At 43.4% G+C, this 17,561-nt stretch overlaps 1 protein-coding gene across 2 annotated transcripts in view; it reads left to right on the top strand.

Moving 5' to 3' along the window:
- The window catches only part of SLC23A1 (solute carrier family 23 member 1), a 36,712-nt gene extending 19,151 nt beyond the window's left edge, over positions 1 to 17,561 (top strand). The window contains exons 9-16 of one of the 2 annotated variants that reach the window (XM_061622421.1): positions 839 to 995; positions 2,986 to 3,133; positions 3,663 to 3,768; positions 6,002 to 6,131; positions 11,182 to 11,325; positions 12,936 to 12,968; positions 14,522 to 14,617; positions 16,903 to 17,561. In XM_061622421.1, the coding sequence (XP_061478405.1) occupies positions 839 to 995; positions 2,986 to 3,133; positions 3,663 to 3,768; positions 6,002 to 6,131; positions 11,182 to 11,325; positions 12,936 to 12,968; positions 14,522 to 14,617; positions 16,903 to 17,150 (1,062 nt within the window). In that variant the 3' untranslated portion in view covers positions 17,151 to 17,561. The remainder of the gene's footprint in view (positions 1 to 838; positions 996 to 2,985; positions 3,134 to 3,662; positions 3,769 to 6,001; positions 6,132 to 11,181; positions 11,326 to 12,935; positions 12,969 to 14,521; positions 14,618 to 16,902) is intronic. The other variant, XM_061622423.1, reaches the window with a different exon arrangement.

The raw sequence follows: 17,561 nt of genomic DNA on the forward strand, positions 1-17,561 counted from the left end.
AGAGTGAGTGACTGGCTCAGGGGAAATCCAGTGGGCTTCAGAAATGAATGGGGATATGAACCCAGGTCTGCTCAAGTCTAAGTTTAGCACTCCATCTATCAGGGGTGGGTAGCCTGCATCCCTAGGGCTGCCTGTGCCCTTCAGCCTAATTTTATGTGACTGGTGGCTTAATTTCAAAAGCCCTCTGTAAGCGGTGCGTTCAGTCATCTGGCAATAGTGATATATCCTTCCCCCAGCAGTCTACTGGGCCTGTGAACTTGCACAATCACATTCCATATAGCAAGCACAAGGGTGCTGAAAAGGATGTCTTAGGGAAGAATCTAATATTCTCAGTGACAAAATGTTGCAGTATGCATGCCAGGAAAATGCAATTTCAAGAGAAGCAATGTGTGGATTGTATGCTATGGACAAGCGTAAAAAACGCAGCATGTTTCTCTCTCTCTCTCTCTCTCTCTCACACACACACACACACACACACACACACACACACACACACACACACAGGTCTCTAGCATGAAATATCATTTGGGGTATATCACGGAACAAAGTCTGCAAAGTAAGGTGATCTCAGATACCAGAAATTATTTTAAAATGGAAAAAGAGCAAAGACGTATATGGAGATTAATAGTAAGGCAGAAATATCCTGCTTCTCCTTTGAATTACTCAGGCTGCAATCCTGTGGATAGTTTCCTGGAGTAAGTCTCGTTGAACTCAGCAAGATTTACTTCTGAGTAAATGCTCACAGGATTCTGAGCTCACAGAAACTCTAAAGCTATGAGTAGTAAGTTAGTACAGTGAATTTAGTGGTACTATCTGAATCTTTGTGTTTCCTCTTCAGATCATACTGGCCATTTTGGTGGTCTGGCTGTTGTGTTACATTCTGACAGTGACAGATGTATTTCCTCGTGATGCAAATGCCTATGGATTCAAGGCCAGAACAGATGCTAGAGGACAAATCATATCAATTGCACCATGGTTTCGTCTCCCCTACCCTTGTAAGTAATGGGTATTCTCTCACTTTTCCATCTCCCCATTTTACTTTCACAACAAGCTTCTGAGCAGGGCCGGCACCAGAGGGTGGCCAGGTCGGGCCCTAGCCAACGGCCCCTACAACCCAGAGGGGCCCCTGAAGGACCCCTCAGGGTGGAAAGGTTACACTTCCATTTCACAATCCGCAGCAGTGTTTGCTCCCAATCCTGTCACAGATCACAGAGAAGCACCTCCCATTTAACCACACAGGCCGGCGACACCTACCTGCTCTCCTGTTGTGGTAAATGCTGTGTGCGCTGTGCATGCATACCTACCATCAACCAAGATAGCGGCTGAGGCTTCCCTAAGGGGCTAATGCCCTTGTTGCCATCTTGGTTCATGGCAGGTATTGCGTGCATGTAGACCAAGGGCCCAGTCATGCCTGCTGCTGACCCACCTTCTGAGATAGGTAAGACTAAGATATGGGCCTTGTTCACACCAGAGTTTACCCTCAAACAACATTAATCTCAATGCTTTCCCCCTGTAAATTCAGGTTTACCCCTTACAGGGATAATCTGATATGTTGGAGAAAATGGGTCACCGAGCTGCTCCACTCAGGATTGTGGATTTTTTTGGTGTTCTTGGGTGGGTGGATCAATTGTTACTTTCTGTTACTCCCCTTTCCACACCCACCACTTCCTATATGCTTTCACTTCTGTGCTTGTAACTATTTCCAGTATGCTTCCGAACAGAAGATTTTTTTCTTCTGATCCCTCAGATTTGCACAAAACCAGAACACTACACAAGCAAGCCACATTAAAAATTTCTACACCAGATATATTGGGCAGGAATCTGAAAAGCGTGTGCTGAGAATTTACAATTCCTTTCATTTCTTTTCCAGCTTACTAGTAAAGGCACTTTACTTTAGTAAAGGCTAAACCTAAGCTCCTGAAGTGCCTTTACTGGTAGGCTGGAAAAGAAATGAAAGGAATTGTAAATTCTCAGCACACGCTTTTCAGATTCCTGCCCAATATATCTGGTGTAGAAATTTTTAATGTGGCTTGCTTGTGCAGTGTTCTGGTATATATATATATATATATATTCCAGTCTTAAATTCCAAAGTGCCGGCGCAGGTATCTGTGCACCTGCCCTGCCAGGACTTCATCAGTCTAATAGAATAAACAAATTAGAAGGTAGGGTCAAATACAAAAGGGACTACCTTTTGGAATGAATGGGAAAGTTTGAAGTTGCTCCTCATACACATATTCAAATATGTACGGGTGAAACTACTGCGGTCTAATTTGAATGGGGAAAACATAGATTAACAGCTAAATAATGCTCAGATGATGGGCTTGTCCAATAATCATGGGTTCAAAGTCATTCTGTAAGCTTCAGAGTTGGGTGGGGATGTGGTTCTCCAGCACTGGTGTATTGGCAATTTTTTGATGTGTGGGAGCTCATCATAACAACCTCCATAGCCACACCCCAAAGGAAAGTCAGAACAGGAGTTGGAGGATGATATACATCTGTTCCTCATGCCTTTCCTCTTTGTGTTCCATGCCAGCTTTGGTGCAGGATCAAAAAGCTAAACACACACACACACTTCAGGGTATCTAAAGCTACAAAATTCTGGATACTTGCACGCTACAAGTTTGGGGTCTTTTTATAGCAAAGATAGGGAACCTGTGGCCTCCCAGATGCTGCTGGACTCCAATTCCCATTAGCCACATCTGGTATGACTTGTGGTCAGGGATGATGGGAGTTGTAGTCTAATAACACCTGAAGGGCAACAGGTTCCCATACGTTTTACTCTTTTGCACTCTGGAACTTCTGTGGGTTGCAGCACACACTTCATAAAGGTTTATGTGGGTTAATCTACGAGAGAGTTAATGTGGTATGGATGGGGAATCACCCCCCGAACGTGTGTTTGGGTCACATGACTTTAAAGTCTGTGCCATTTGCTTGAGATGCAACATTCTGATACAGCTAACAGCTGCGCACCTTTACTTGTCCTAGGCCAGTGGGGGATCCCCACAGTGACAGCAGCTGCTGTGCTGGGAATGTTCAGTGCCACCTTATCTGGGATCATTGAATCTATTGGGGATTATTATGCCTGCGCTAGGCTTGCAGGTGCGCCACCTCCACCTGTACATGCCATTAACAGGTAAGAAACACGCAACTTTTTTGCATTGGTTGGAACTTTTGCATGCAAAGCAGATGTCCTACCACTGAGCTATGGCCCTATTATCGAGCATGAGGAATGACCACAGATTTAGAGTTTGGTGGTGGGACAAAGCAGGATGCTTGCTCCTGTTCCTGTTAGGGAGAATGCTTCCGTGTGCCTATGCAAGAGTACCTGGAGGTACCATAATGGTGTAAGGGATCCAGCATGTAGTCAGTCATAGAACCTTCCGATAGTTCTATGCTGCATGGCTCTGGTCTAAATTTTATGTTGCTGATTTTTATGTTTTTAATTATTGTTTTAAATTGCTTTGTGATCATTTAGTATTGTAATTCACCATGGGAGCCCTTAAAGGCTGAGTATTTGTGGGACACAAAGCAGGAAAGCAAATAATGAAAAAGTGAATGATTTTTATTTATTTTTTTGCAATTCTCTCCTGCAAAAACTGTAGGAGAGAGACCTGTGGAAAACCTAATGCAATAGTTGGAGTTCTTTTTTTCTTCCCCCTCAGGGGCATTTTTACAGAGGGCATCTCTTGTATAATTGCTGGCCTGCTGGGCACTGGCAATGGTTCTACTTCCTCGAGCCCTAACATTGGAGTCTTGGGCATCACCAAGGTACCATCCTACGATGTTTGATAGCGTCTTCTGTTTCTAGGACCTTGTTGGATTTCTGCCAGTCACGGTCCATGGGACTATGCTGGGAGGAGACTCGGGAACATCTGCTGGAGCTGAACACAGCTGGCTGTTTCTGTCCTCTGCTCCAGGAGCAGCACAAGGCTTCCTGCTTATGGCATCTGTGCAAGATAAGCAGCAGGTTTTAATTTTCCAGTCCCATCCTAGTTAGGGTTTCTGGTTACTTTGATTTCATTTACATGACCAGGTGAACCCCTGGAGCATTCCAGTGGTTTCTTGATAGGAAAAAACTCTTGGGTGCATAGGAAGCTATCTTATACTAGATCAGACTATTTGGTCATCTACATACTGTCTCCTATTCTGACAATGCTGGGTCTTGGCAGAGGTTCTCACGTCACCTGATTTTTTAAAACTGTAGATGCCAGGGCAGGGGTGGGGAGCCCCAGATGTTACTGGCCTACAGGGGCTGATGGGAGTTGGAGGCCAAAACATCTGGAGAGCCACAGATCCTCCATCCCTGTGTTAGGGACTGAACATGGGGCCTTCTGTATGCAAATCAATGTGCTGTTCTGAGTGATGATCCCATGTGAGGCTGTTTTTGCACTTGTGGCTGAACAGATGTAACTTTGGTACAGAGATTGGCCAATTAAAGGTTCACTCATCCCTAGCGGTAGAGCACCTGCTTTTCATGCTGAAGGTCCCATGTTCAGTCCTTGGCATCCCCAGTGGAAAGGATCAGATGTAGGAGATAATGGAGGAGGCAAGACTCCCCAGCCTGAGAGACCCAGGAGGTCTGCTGTTTGCTGGAGCAGAGAATGCTGGGCTAGAGAGCCCAATGGTCTGACTCAAAGATAGCCAACGTGGTGCCCTCCAGATGTTGCTGGACTCCAGCTCCCATTAATCCCTGCCAACACAGCCAGTGGTCAGGGATGATGGGAGTTAATGTCCAGCAACATCTGGAAGGCACCACATTGGCTATTCCTGGTCTGATTCATTATAAGCCAGCTTCACATGCTGAATTCAAAGGGGAATTGGTTGGCTGGAGACAGAGGATAGAAGAGCAGGCTTTGAAATGATCTTCTGCTGTGGAAGTGGTAGAATTCTGTTATTATTTCCATCCTCACCCCCGAAAACACACTTTGTAAACTGGGATGTTTCTTCATTGCAACTGTAATCTACTTCTACCTTAGTGTTGTTGACACAACCTGCAAAGTGATTAGCAAAACAGAAGTTAAAATGCTTTGTTTTGTTTTCAAGGTCAGCAACCGCAAAGCATATATCAAGCCCAATATTGTCTGCTCTGTGTGGCAGAGGTTCCCCAGAATCTCAGGTGGGGGAAACCTCCCCTCACCCATTGCTGAATGTGGTTAGGAATTATTATGATCCTACTCCTCTTTTAAAGAGTTCAGGGTAGTGTACATGATTCCCTGCCTCCCAGTTATTCTCAGAACAACTCTGTGAGGTTGGCTAGGTTGAAAGAGAGTGACTGGCCCAGTGAGCTTCAGGACTGAGTGGGGATTAGGACCAAGGTAAGCAGCAAAGAGAGGTTGTTTTACTTTGAAACAATTCCCCCCTTGAGGGATTATACCAAGCCTGATGGTTGCCAAGCCACACACTAGATTCTTCTGAATGCTAGCTCTGCTATTGACTGTGGTACATTCAAGTTCCATTTATTTCAATGGGAGAGATTTAAGCATATGTAAAACTTGTCCATTGAAATAAATGAAACCTAAAAGTGTTTGGCTGATCACACCTGATTTATGGGGTTGATGATCAGCCATCATCTTTTTTGGGGGGGGAAATGTTAATTAGCAGTGAGTTGCTATACCTGTGTACTCAGAAGTAAATCCCACTGAATTCAAGGGGACCTGTACAGGACTGTAGTCTAAAATCTCACCTTGTCCGTGAAAAAATTGAGATAGTTTCTCTATTACGGTTAGAAATCCTACTGAAAGAGTAAAGTTTATATTTAACAGTTTATAAAATATATTTATATTTTACTATACAAAAGAGATGCAAATCCTCCTATCCTGAGGAGCTTCAGAGTGTGGGTATAGTACAACACCACTAAATAGATGCAACGGAACCTCCACCTTCTCCCATCCACAACATATGGGATGCAGAAATCTACAGAGAAGACTTATAATAATAATATCGTGAAGGACCAAAGCAGGAATAACTGGCTGTTTCTGGTGTGTCTGGCCTTCCTATACAGGTAGGCAGCCGGAAAGTTGTGCAATATGGTGCCGGGATCATGCTTATTTTGGGAACCATTGGCAAGTTCACAGCTTTGTTTGCCTCCCTCCCTGACCCTATCCTTGGAGGGATGTTCTGCACATTGTTTGGTAAGTTACCTTTAATAAAACTGCCGTGCAAAATATGGTAAACAGGAGATGACAATTTCTTATTTATGTAGCAATCTGCAAGAAAACACATATAATACTGGCACAGCCACTTTACTTATTTATTGTATCCCACCTTTCCTGCAAGGAGCTCAAGGTGGTGCACATGATTCTCCTCCCTCTCTGTTTTGTCCTCACAACAGCCCTGTGAGGTAGGTGAGGCTGAGAGACTGTGACTGGCTCAAGGTTACCTACCACGCTTGCTGGCCAAGTGGAGATTTGAACCCTAGTCTCCCAGGTCCTAGCTTAACATTCTAGCCACAACAATCCGCTGGCTCTTACTAGTCACTTACTAATAGTAGTGTAGAGGTGTCTATAAATGTTCAGTCATAAACTAGATATGAATGGCAGCAGCCTTTCCCAACCTGGTGCCCTCCAGATATTGTGGACTACAACTCCTGATGAAAGTTGTAGTCCAAAACATCTAAAGGGCACCAGGTTAAGGAAAGCTGAACTACAGCATCCAAGTTGCTAGCAGGTGGTGATGGCTGTTTTAAAAATCTGAGGGGGAAAGGAGTTTTAGTCCTCATGACAGGGGAAAGTATGGAAATGTAAACAGCATTAAAAATGACAGGATCTTATCTCTGTGCAGATCACAAATAAGTGAAGGATATTGTGAGATGCCACTCACCCACCTGTAGACATGGGAGGAATGTCAGGCAGCTCAGTTGGCAATAATAAGAGTGGATCAGGTATGCCAAAGCGCTATTGAGCCTTTGCTGGAATGAAGCAGAGCCAGAACGTAAGCCCCAGCTAAAACTGTAATGGTTTGATGCCGTGGTGTTAATTCAGATGTTAGGTGTGAGACTGGCTGTGGCTTCTTTTTCTCTTTCTTTTTCAGAATAGGCATTATCTGAATCAAAGTTTTCAAGACTGGCCACGTTAAGATTATTAAATTGAACTATGAAATGTAATTTGCAAAGTTATGTTTAAAAAAGCCCCCCACTATATTGTAGCAGTTTTAGAAACACTTTGGGGTCTACCTAGGCTAAAAACATGAAAGTAAAACAATCATGAAAGGGTCTGTTTATTAAGGGACATTTGTCGATAGTACTACCATTTTAATATTCTTTCTCAGAACACTCCGTGAAAGATTTCCAAATCGACCATCGTTGTATTTTATTTTATGAACTGCCTGGAGGTGAAGCAACTATCTCCTCAAGGGAGCAAAACTGTCTGCTCCATTTAAGGAAAACAGTATTAAAAATGTAGGAATAGCCATATTATTCTTCTCATTACTCTTCTCAGATGAGTTTTTTTTCTAAACACAAAATGCCAAACATAAATTTGCCTCTTTCTCACAAATGTCCATCTTCTTCACAATAGGGCAGTTTCAGACAACCTGTTTATTGTGCATTCAGCCTGATTTGTTTGCAGGGAGATCAGACAACATTGACTATCTAATGAGCATTCATCTTGATTTGTTTGTGGGAAGGTGAGACGATGTTGTGTCAAGCAAATGTTTCCCCACACTTTCCAGTGATTTTCCTGTCACTGTTCTTTGTGCAAAAAACTGGTCTTTTGGGGAAAGTGTTGGTTGCACAAGACCTCCCAATCAACTGTAAATGTGCAAATTTCATTTATCAATATGTGATTGAATCCCACTCGACAATAGCAACCGTGTGGAAGTGCCCTTAGAGAGGAGTATCAGAAATGATACAAATTATCTGTGCTACATCAAAACATCAAAACTGTGTTAAGAAAAGCTGAATCATAGGGTCACCTGTATCAATTATGGAAACAAAGCAAATTTGCACATATTCTTCGCTTGCATAACTTACTCTGCTCCTGTTAGTAATAAGGAGCAGCACTGAAGACCGTCCCCTGAGTACTGGAGATACTATACAGACCCCTGTAACTTCTGAGATTTCAGTGGACGTAACCCACCTATAGCTGTCTCTCCACTCAAGTGCTTGGGGAGTAGCTGGGCTTTGCTCACAAAGAGATCTGTTTCTGAGAACTGATTCTGTCATGTTGGGACTACAGGGATATTTGTTTCTAGCAGGGAGCCAAAATCCCAGACATTCTACACGGTACTGATGGGTTTTTTGTCATACGTGGCTGCTGCAATGTGTACGATCACAGAAAAGCAGTTGCCGTGATCATCCTAATTGCAGCAGCAGCCATGCATGTTTCATCCACCTCTTGAAGCGCTGGGACTTACAAACAGCACCTCCATGCCGGAGCTTCCCAGTTGTGAGCCTGGTGGAGGGCCACAAATAGGAATGGAAGGATCTGTCAGTTTAGGATCTCTCCCTTTTTTCCAATCTTAAATTGAGTTCTCCACATTTCTGCAGACATTGGTGATTTTTTAAAAAGTCCTCATTAAAATTCTTCAGCATTTTAGTGATAATTTCTCTTAACAAGCACATTTTTGCATGCAGTTTTGACTAATGTACACGTTTTTGCAAGCAATTTCTCCTAATATAATACATTTTTATGCACACTTTCCGCTATGTGCATTTTTTGTAAACATTGGTTGGATGGAGAGCTGCATTGCAAAATTTGGATAAGTGCAAATTTAGAAGGATGGCTACATTTCAGTTCTAATATTGTTTTAGAAAGTGCAGATTAGATAGATGCAGCATTAAATGTAAATTGAATCAAATTTCTCCCCCATTCCTAGCCACAACACACTTCCAAGGGTCCCCAGGGTACTGCAAGTATGGAAGTGCATTCTCTCATTCTGCACGAACATTGACAAAATGGACATTGACAAAAAATCATCTTTGGAGACGTTTCTCTAGGTGCCTTTGCCATCAGAATGGGGACAGGGGAGAGGCCCTTCTCAGTCATGGTGCCCCACCTTTGGAATGCCCTCCCTAGGGAGGCCTTCCTGGCACTTAGTGTCTTTTCAGTACCAGGTGTTCCCTCCTCCCAAGTATCTTCCCCCTACTAGGCTTTTTTAAATGATGGTTGATCTCTTAGATTTTTTTTCTCCTACTGTGATTTTTAAGATCCTCCGTGGCGCAGAGTGGTAAGTGGCGGTAACGCAGCCAACAGCTCTGCTCATGGCCGGAGTTCGATTCCAACGGAAGGAGGAAGTTGAATCTCCGGTGAAAAGGGTTGAGGTCCACTCAGCCTTCCATCCATCCGTGGTTGGTAAAATGAGTACCTGGCACATGCTGGGGGGTAAAGAAAGGCCGGGGAAGGAACTGGCAATCCCACCCCATATATATGGTCTGCCTAGTAAACGTCGCAAGACGTCACCCTAAGAGTCGGAAACGACTCGCACTACAAGTGCGGGGACACCTTTACCTTTACTGTGATTTTATGTTTTTCTCTGTCCTGCTGTTTCTCACATGGCTCTGTTTTAATTATGTTTTTGTTATGATGTTGTAGTTTTAATTGTGTGGTTTTGTGTTTTTTTAATTTGTAAGTGACGATGAGAAATGCAATGCTGAACTACTGAATGGTGGCAAATTATCGAAAAGAAAGGCAGAAAGAGAAAAAGTGAACCTGAACTTTCAAATCTATTTCCACATCCTTAAGACAGCAGTTCTTATCGTCTTTCGGGTCACGGATCCCTTTGAGAATCTGATGTGAAAGCTGTGGAGCCCCACACATAAACACATACAATGTTTTGCATACAATTAATTTTGTTGCACTGGAAATTTATTTTTCTTGTGCCCAGTTCATGGACCCCCTGAAACCCATGCATGGACCCCCGATTCAGAACCACTGCCTTAAAAAGATGACAGACATAACACCTTGCAACTGAACTGTTCAGGCGGACATAGCTGCTTATTATGATACAAACGTCCTTTTTTAAATTTTACTGACCCTGCTGTTCATTTCTAACATGAATGACCCAAAAGTGCAAGCTTGCTTAGGTCTCTGGACTTAGAAGCTGTGAACTTTGAGAGGCAATCTTGAAAGATAGAGGCTTGCTATTGGGCACTTACATGTGTAACAGTACCTCCAACCTCCCTGTAGAAAAGAAAAGCAGCTTTGGGAAGAGGAGAGTGGTGGGGTTGCAGGTAGGGAGAAATTCAATTCAGTTTGTATTTTTATCTTGTACGTCGCCCAGAGTGGCTGGACAACCAGCCAGATGGGCGACTAATAAATTTAATAAATAAATAAATAAATAGATAAAGCTGAATCTATCAAATTTGCACTTTCTGAAGCAATATGAGAACTGAAACAGGGCCAGTTTTCCAAATTTGCATTTATCTGAATCTTGCAGTGGGGTTCTCCAACCAACCAACATTTACAATGCTTACATTAGGGGAAAGTGTGCATAAAAATGAATATACTGGTGAAGATAAGATACAAGAATGCATTCTGTTAGGAGAAACTGCTTGCAAAAATGTGTTTATTCTAAACTGCATGCAAAAATGTGGTTATTAGGACAAATTCTCACCCAGTGCTGAAAAATTTGGTGCGGATTTAAAAAAAAACAGCAGATTGTTGCAGAAATGTGGAGAACCGCATTTAAGACTAAAAAAAAGAAACAGAGAGCCAAAACGGACAGATCATTCCATACCTCATTGCAGGGTGTTTGTGCCCTTTCCCTCCTTAGCAGCTGCTTCCCCCTCTGGTGAGAATGGAAACGTATTGTTTACCCTTATAAATAGGTCATTGGAACCCCATGGACGAGGGAAGCCACTTGGGAGGGGGCAATTTGGAGCAGGAGAAGATTTAGGCACCTCCCCCCGATGCTTTCCCATTCTAATTAAAAAAAACGTTCCAGGATAGTGTTCCAAAAATTAGCATGGTAATATGCCGTTAGCTCCATAGTGGTGAGGGGCAAAGACAACACACTTGCTTGGGCGTGTGAAGGACGTGTGCGCATTTTCCACTTTCTCATCTACCGACAAAACCCTGGTTTCTACACAACAATTGTTCTGCTGAACTGGCATTGGGAAAGCCAGACCCCTGGGATGGCCCTGATGGTCCTCTGCTGCAGCCTGAGCTTTAATTTTAGCCCCACCAACAAGATGCCCGTCGTGCATGTATGATAACGCTGTGTTTTCCCCTTTCCCATTTGCAGGCATGATCACAGCAGTGGGGCTCTCCAACCTGCAGTTTGTCGACATGAACTCCTCTCGCAATCTTTTTGTCCTGGGCTTTGCAATGTTCTTTGGGCTCACCCTTCCCAACTACTTAGATTCACGCCCAAATGCTATTGACACAGGTACTGGAAAGTCACAGGGGCCTTTGCCTAAGTGGAGACATGCAAAACCTCAGATGATGAAATCTTGGCCGGTCCTACCATTAGGGAGAGTGAGGCAATCACCTTACGCAGCAGGTGCTGGGGCTGGGCATGGCGGCAGCACCCCTAATTGTTCTTTCTCAGCCCCCCCCCACTGTTCTCATTCTCATGGGACATGATGCTTCCTTGTTGCTGCCCTGGGTTGACTGGCTGTCCCACCTAGTTGCCTTCTCCCAACACATCATAGACAGCACCACTGAAGAAGGCCAAGCAAGTAGCAGAGAGGCAGGCAGCACAAGCCACATGCTCCAGCAAGCATCATGCACGCACATGCGTTGCTTTGCTCATGTGGTACGTGACTGGTGCTGCTAAACTGAAGCATTTGTTTGAGAGGGCAGAGAGCAGGGCAAAGCTGCGAGTGCCACGTGGCTTGCTGGATGCCCCCTAAGGTAGTCTATTGCCCTCCGGTGCATGGAGGATGCTGGCCCGTCATCAGCGTTGGAAATAAAAGAGTCTCCTGCCAGTCTGGTTGGGTCAGCTTGGTCCACATTCTAACGGAAGATGAGCATAGATGTCTCAAGCATCTTGTGGCTCTCAACTATGATTACAATTGTTTGTGGTGGTTCATATTGTTTGCACCGTGGTACTTGGAGCCGTAAGTCTTCTTCCAGCCACACATATTCAGTTTGCTAGCCACTGAGGGTTCAATTTGCTTAGAGGTAGAGCACCTGCTTTGCCTGCAGAAGGCCCCAGGTGCACTCCCTGGCATCACCAGGTAAGGCTTCCTGTTTGAAACCCAGGAGAGCCACTGCTAGTCAGTGCAGACATTACTGAACTAGGTGTACCAATGGCCTGACTCAGTATGAAGCAGCTTCCTGTGTATATTCTTAATTTGATCTGTATCATTTCACATTTTTAAAAATAGGAGCTGCTGTCTAAATTAAATTGGGTGCTCATCAGCTATAAACATGCCCTTGTTTGAGTGCTATTAGAAATAGGTTGTTTTTCTGTTTAGCCTGATGGCGAAACAGATTGGATGTGGCATCAGAAGCTAGATCCAGGACACATCAAGGGTGTTGGGAAAAAAGGACAGGTGTGCAAGAGAAAGCAAAGGAAACTGAGTGTGGTGGCTTCATACAATTAATTTTGATTTTCCATACCAAAGATCTTAATCAGCAATAAGCATGCAAAACAGTGCATATATGAATGGAGCAGTGGGTGGGTGGGGTGGGGAAGAGGCAGGAAGGCTTTCCTTCCCTTGGCTTGCAACATCTGCCCAACCATGTAACCCATATGTGCACCCCGTCACCTATTAGGCAAAGAACCTGGTGTGTGTTATTGATGGTGAGGACAAAGGGAGGCACAAAAATCTTTGCCCTTCCACGAGCTTGTTTCCAAACTCAAGTTCAAATGTGTATATGCACATACATTATGTGCATACCCACATTAGAAACACAAACACAGGTACATGTAAATATATGCCTGGATATGTGCACTCTCATTGCATGCACATGGGCGTGAAAATATATTATGCATGTGGGTGGGTGTGTATGTATCTATTTATAAACCTGTTATGAATCTTCCCCTTCTAGGAAAGGAAATTGAACATGTGGTGACCCGTACTGGTATGTCTTGATGACACATCATCCCTTGACTGCTTTCCATTAGGCTTCCAACCTGACTCTGAGACAGCCCTGGTGGATTCATAAAACTGGAAACTGCCAAAGGAATTCCTCCCTCTGGATAGTACTTAGACCAGCCTCCTAATTTAGTCCACACAACCATCCACAGCCATGGCCATTCAGAAGTGCAGGATCCCTTCATGTTAGTCATAGCCACACCTCTCCTCCTTTTTTGCTGCAGGGTTGAGAATGAGATCCTTGTTAATGCTTTCTCTCACAATAGACATCCCTAGGAGCCAATAATCATGAAAGGGCAGAATGTTATCTATTGAGAAGACTCTTCTCACTGGCTGACTCACTTGCTTTTACTCTGATTGGCTCCAATCAGCAGGAAAGATCAAGGAAGCATGTTAGAAGATTCTTCTCAGTGGCTAAGACACTCTCCTTCTATGCTCACAGGATGCTGGAGACAAAGGGACCCTGCTCCCCGAAACATAAAGGGTCTAAGGCCCCTCAAGTCCCTGGACAACTAAACCCCTGCTCCCCTGATATTATATCAAGTGTGGGACAAGTAAAACTACTGCTGCAAAGGAACAATTGGGAGCCTTGGAGGGGCCAAATGGAAGCTGCGCTGCTTCAGCCGAGGGCTTTCTCTCTGCAAAAAGTCCAGTTTTTTAAAAAAGGTGGATTTTAATTCAATTTGATTACACAAACCTAAAGTTCCAATATGGACTTGAGTCCCTCCCACAAAAGTGACAGTCTGGAGGCTCCCCTAGAATGCTTATATCCTGTGCTTGGTAGTACATGTCAAATGTAGCCCTTGGAGGGTTGACCACAACTGGGTCTGGCCCATCTTCATTTGGATCATGTATGTCATCTCTGGGAGATGCTAGGCTGGCCTCCTAGGAGCTGATGTGGTGTTCCATACAGTTTGGTGATATCATCAGTATTGTTTAACATCTATACTTCTATAAGGGTGTTCCCTTCCACAGAATTGTAATCGCATGGAAGGCATCCAGTAGCTCTGCCCCTGCTGGCCTCACTGCCCAGACACATAGACACATAGACAATGGGATTCAGAACTCCATGGAAGTGATGGATTTTGGGGAGCAAAATTACATGCAAAAGTATGACGTTTTGATTGGAACATTAAGATCTTCAAAATGTAGAAGTAATTTTGACATTTTCACGCTGTCTATCTGCAGTTTCCGTTTAAGACCCAAAAGTAGTTTTGAATTTGTCGCCTTAAATACCAATATTCCAATCAAGTACACCAACATATTAAAGTAGTTTTTCTTTAGGAAAAAAACAAGAGACCTGCTAATGTTTGTGTGTATGATTATCTCTGTACAGGGCTAAAATAAATATATTTTGGAGAAATAGGTGGGGATTTTCTTTTGGGATTCAAATTCGCATGTTGAAATTTGTATCACAAATTCCACATTTCAGATCCTGAATAATCATCAGGCACTGTTCTTTCTTTTCCCTAAGAACAATATCTTAAGTTTAACGAATGGAATATGATGCTATAGGCACTTTGTTAATCTTACTTGTAGGCATTGCTGAAGTGGACCAAATATTAACAGTGCTGTTAACCACAGAAATGTTTGTTGGGGGCAGCATTGCATTTATATTGGACAACACTGTTCCAGGTACAGCTATTTCATTTCCTTACAATATTCTGGAGCTATTTATAGTTCATGTCTTGAATGTACAGAATCATAGGAATCCAAAGTGGATCCAAACCAATTTAATCCACATGCCTGTACTGCATGGAATCAAGAGAGGCTACATAGATGTAGAAGCTAGTAACTTAATTATTTTCCTGATGGTAGTGACATCAATGTTACCACTATTCTAGATAGCACATCATATATAGAAGCACTGGCAGTACAGTACATATGGAGTTAGGTGGATACCAGTGCAATATATACAACAGGGGTGTCTAACCACAGACTGGTCTGGATCAGGCCTGGCAAGCTCCAGGAACTGGCCTATCAGCCCCATAGGTTTACCTTCCGATTTCACTGCTGTGGTGCTCAGCGTTGAGATTAAGAAACAAAATCCTTCTGCCTGCTCTTTAGAGGTCACTCTCAAGAGCAGGCAGCGGACCGGGCCACGGCATAGTATAGGAGACAAAATCCCTCTGCCTGCTCTTTGGGATAAACGAGTAAAACAGCATTTCCCACCACCCCACAGCAGGCAGGCCTTGGAAATGCTGCCTGTTAACTCTTCATACATTGTGTTTGAGTGCGCACGTGTGAGAGAATATACTTGCATGTGTGGCAAATGTGCATCCAAGTATATATTGGGCTCACTCACTGCTGGCATGTGGCCCTTTGAGGAGTGGCTGTCAATGCAACTGAAAAAGGTTAGCCACTTGACTTACAGCCATGCCTTCAACAGAATGTTTTCCCAGTCACCACTAGGAGGCAGATGGCTCTCCAGAAAGTTAAAGTTCCAATATTCAGTCAGCTTTTGTAGACTTTGCTGTACTAAATATTAGAGGTGTCCGCTGGCTCTGTGTGTACCCTGAATTGCAAGGCAAGCTGGGGTGATTCAGGGAAAGTTCTCATGCTTTTGAGTCTGATTGTGCTATTCACAAGATGTCTTGGGATCAGGGACACCCTAAGCTTCTGAGTGGCTCTGTGGCTTCAGCTCCATACACACCACACGAGTGTTTCTCCTTCCCCTCACCTTAAAACAAAACTGAGCTGGCCAAGAGTTTGAGACAGAAGGTAGAGAAGAGGGGTGTGTGTGATCTTTCATTTTGATAGACAGGTTTTGTTTTAATCACAGTTAATTATTTTTCCAAGGCACACCAAACATTGTTTGGTAGGAGGGATTAAAAACTTTTTCATATGCACCAGTGCCTTTCCCTATGCAAGTCAAAGGAGAGATCTACATTGTGTCCCCCAAACTCCACAACAACCCACCCTTGGGGTAACAGGGTCCTTGCTGGGGGGCAACATTTTCCCCATGCTCTTTTTTTACTCTACATCCCACCTCCGATTCATATTGTATCCACCATATAACAGTCAAATCTGCCCTTGCAGGTAAACCACTACAGCCAACGTTTTGAAATTTGGCAGACTTCATCCCTTCGGAGGGGCCAATTACATCCCAATTCTGGCAGAAAATGAAAAAGTTATAATTTCCCTTCTTAAAAAAAATGTGCCCTGCATAAGAACTCCTGAATGTATCTGCATATAATTTGGCAGGCTTAATCCAGTCTGAAGAGGCTCTTTAAATTTCATCCACTTTGGCAAAAAGGGGGGAAAGTTATAGCAGTTTTTTGATTTCCATTATGGTGAGTAGGGAACATAGAGCTGTTTTATACATGGGCTCAGAACCCAAATTACAGATCAAAGTGGAACAAGCACAGGGCAATTCAGAAACACATAATTTTTAAAGATACAGATACAAGGCAAATCTTGGAGCCACTGCATAGCTCTACTAAGTATTACCTCAAGGAAACTGGAAAGCCTGAGACAGCAAGAAGCATGGAGAGGTTTTTGCAGTACTTGGCCACAGTAGCAATTTTTCTTCCAGAGAATCTGTACTTGAACACATCAAGAACTTATTTAACAGAATTCTGATCACATGCTGATCACTTACTGAATTTGGGGCATTACTGTCTTGCTGGATGATAACTCTAAGAAAAACCCATACTGCATATTGTGAGGGGAAAAATGTGTATTTTCTACTAATTAACCATTTGCGAACTGCATTGTTTAATTATTGATCCAAAATAATTTTTACTACTGTCTGTCACAGCATAATGAAGACTACCATGTCCAATACTGAGAAAAACTAGTTTAGGTTACCAAATCTCACAATTTAGCAGTAGTAGACTTGCTTTATTTTGTTAAAAAGATTTTATGGCTCTCATATTTGTTTCAAACACTTCCCCCCTGTAATCTATACTTCTTCCTAGGGACTCTAGAGGAACGTGGTCTAGTACAGTGGAAGGCTGGAGCACATGCTAACAGCGACACATCTACAAAACTGAAGAGTTATGATTTTCCATTTGGGATGGGTGTGATTAGAAGGATCCAGTGGTTAAAGTATGTGCCAGTGTGCCCAGTTTTCGTGGGCTTCAATTCCACAAGAAAGAGGGATTCTGACACATTAGAACAGATACCAAACATGGCAGATACCACAGTCATATGTACAAAAGTTTGAAGAGACTACCATAAAGCATCACAGAAATATGGACAATCCCGTATCATTGAAAGAATCTGCACGAGATACTAGTGTATTTAAATCATGTCCCAGTGGAGATGCCTCAGCCAAAGTAGGATCTGTGACTGCATCACACTGGATAAAGAAATGCATGGTTGATCACAGCTTTTCTACCGTCTTTCTCCAACGTGCTGGGTTAAAAAAAAGAAGTTAATGGTTCAGCTGGGAGCCTTCCAGTAATCTGAACACCATCAAGAAACATTTGTTCATGGGCAGAATCCCTCCCCCTTTTCAGTTTTGCATGCCCGGTATGGACTTAAAAGAAAAAGATATATTGGTGCTAGGATTTTATGTTAGATGACCATTAATAGAGCTGCATGTATTCTCCTGTCAAAATAAAGAAGTGAATTG

Source organism: Rhineura floridana, chromosome 4, assembly GCF_030035675.1.
Source record: "Rhineura floridana isolate rRhiFlo1 chromosome 4, rRhiFlo1.hap2, whole genome shotgun sequence".
NCBI classification, from domain to species: domain Eukaryota; kingdom Metazoa; phylum Chordata; class Lepidosauria; order Squamata; family Rhineuridae; genus Rhineura; species Rhineura floridana.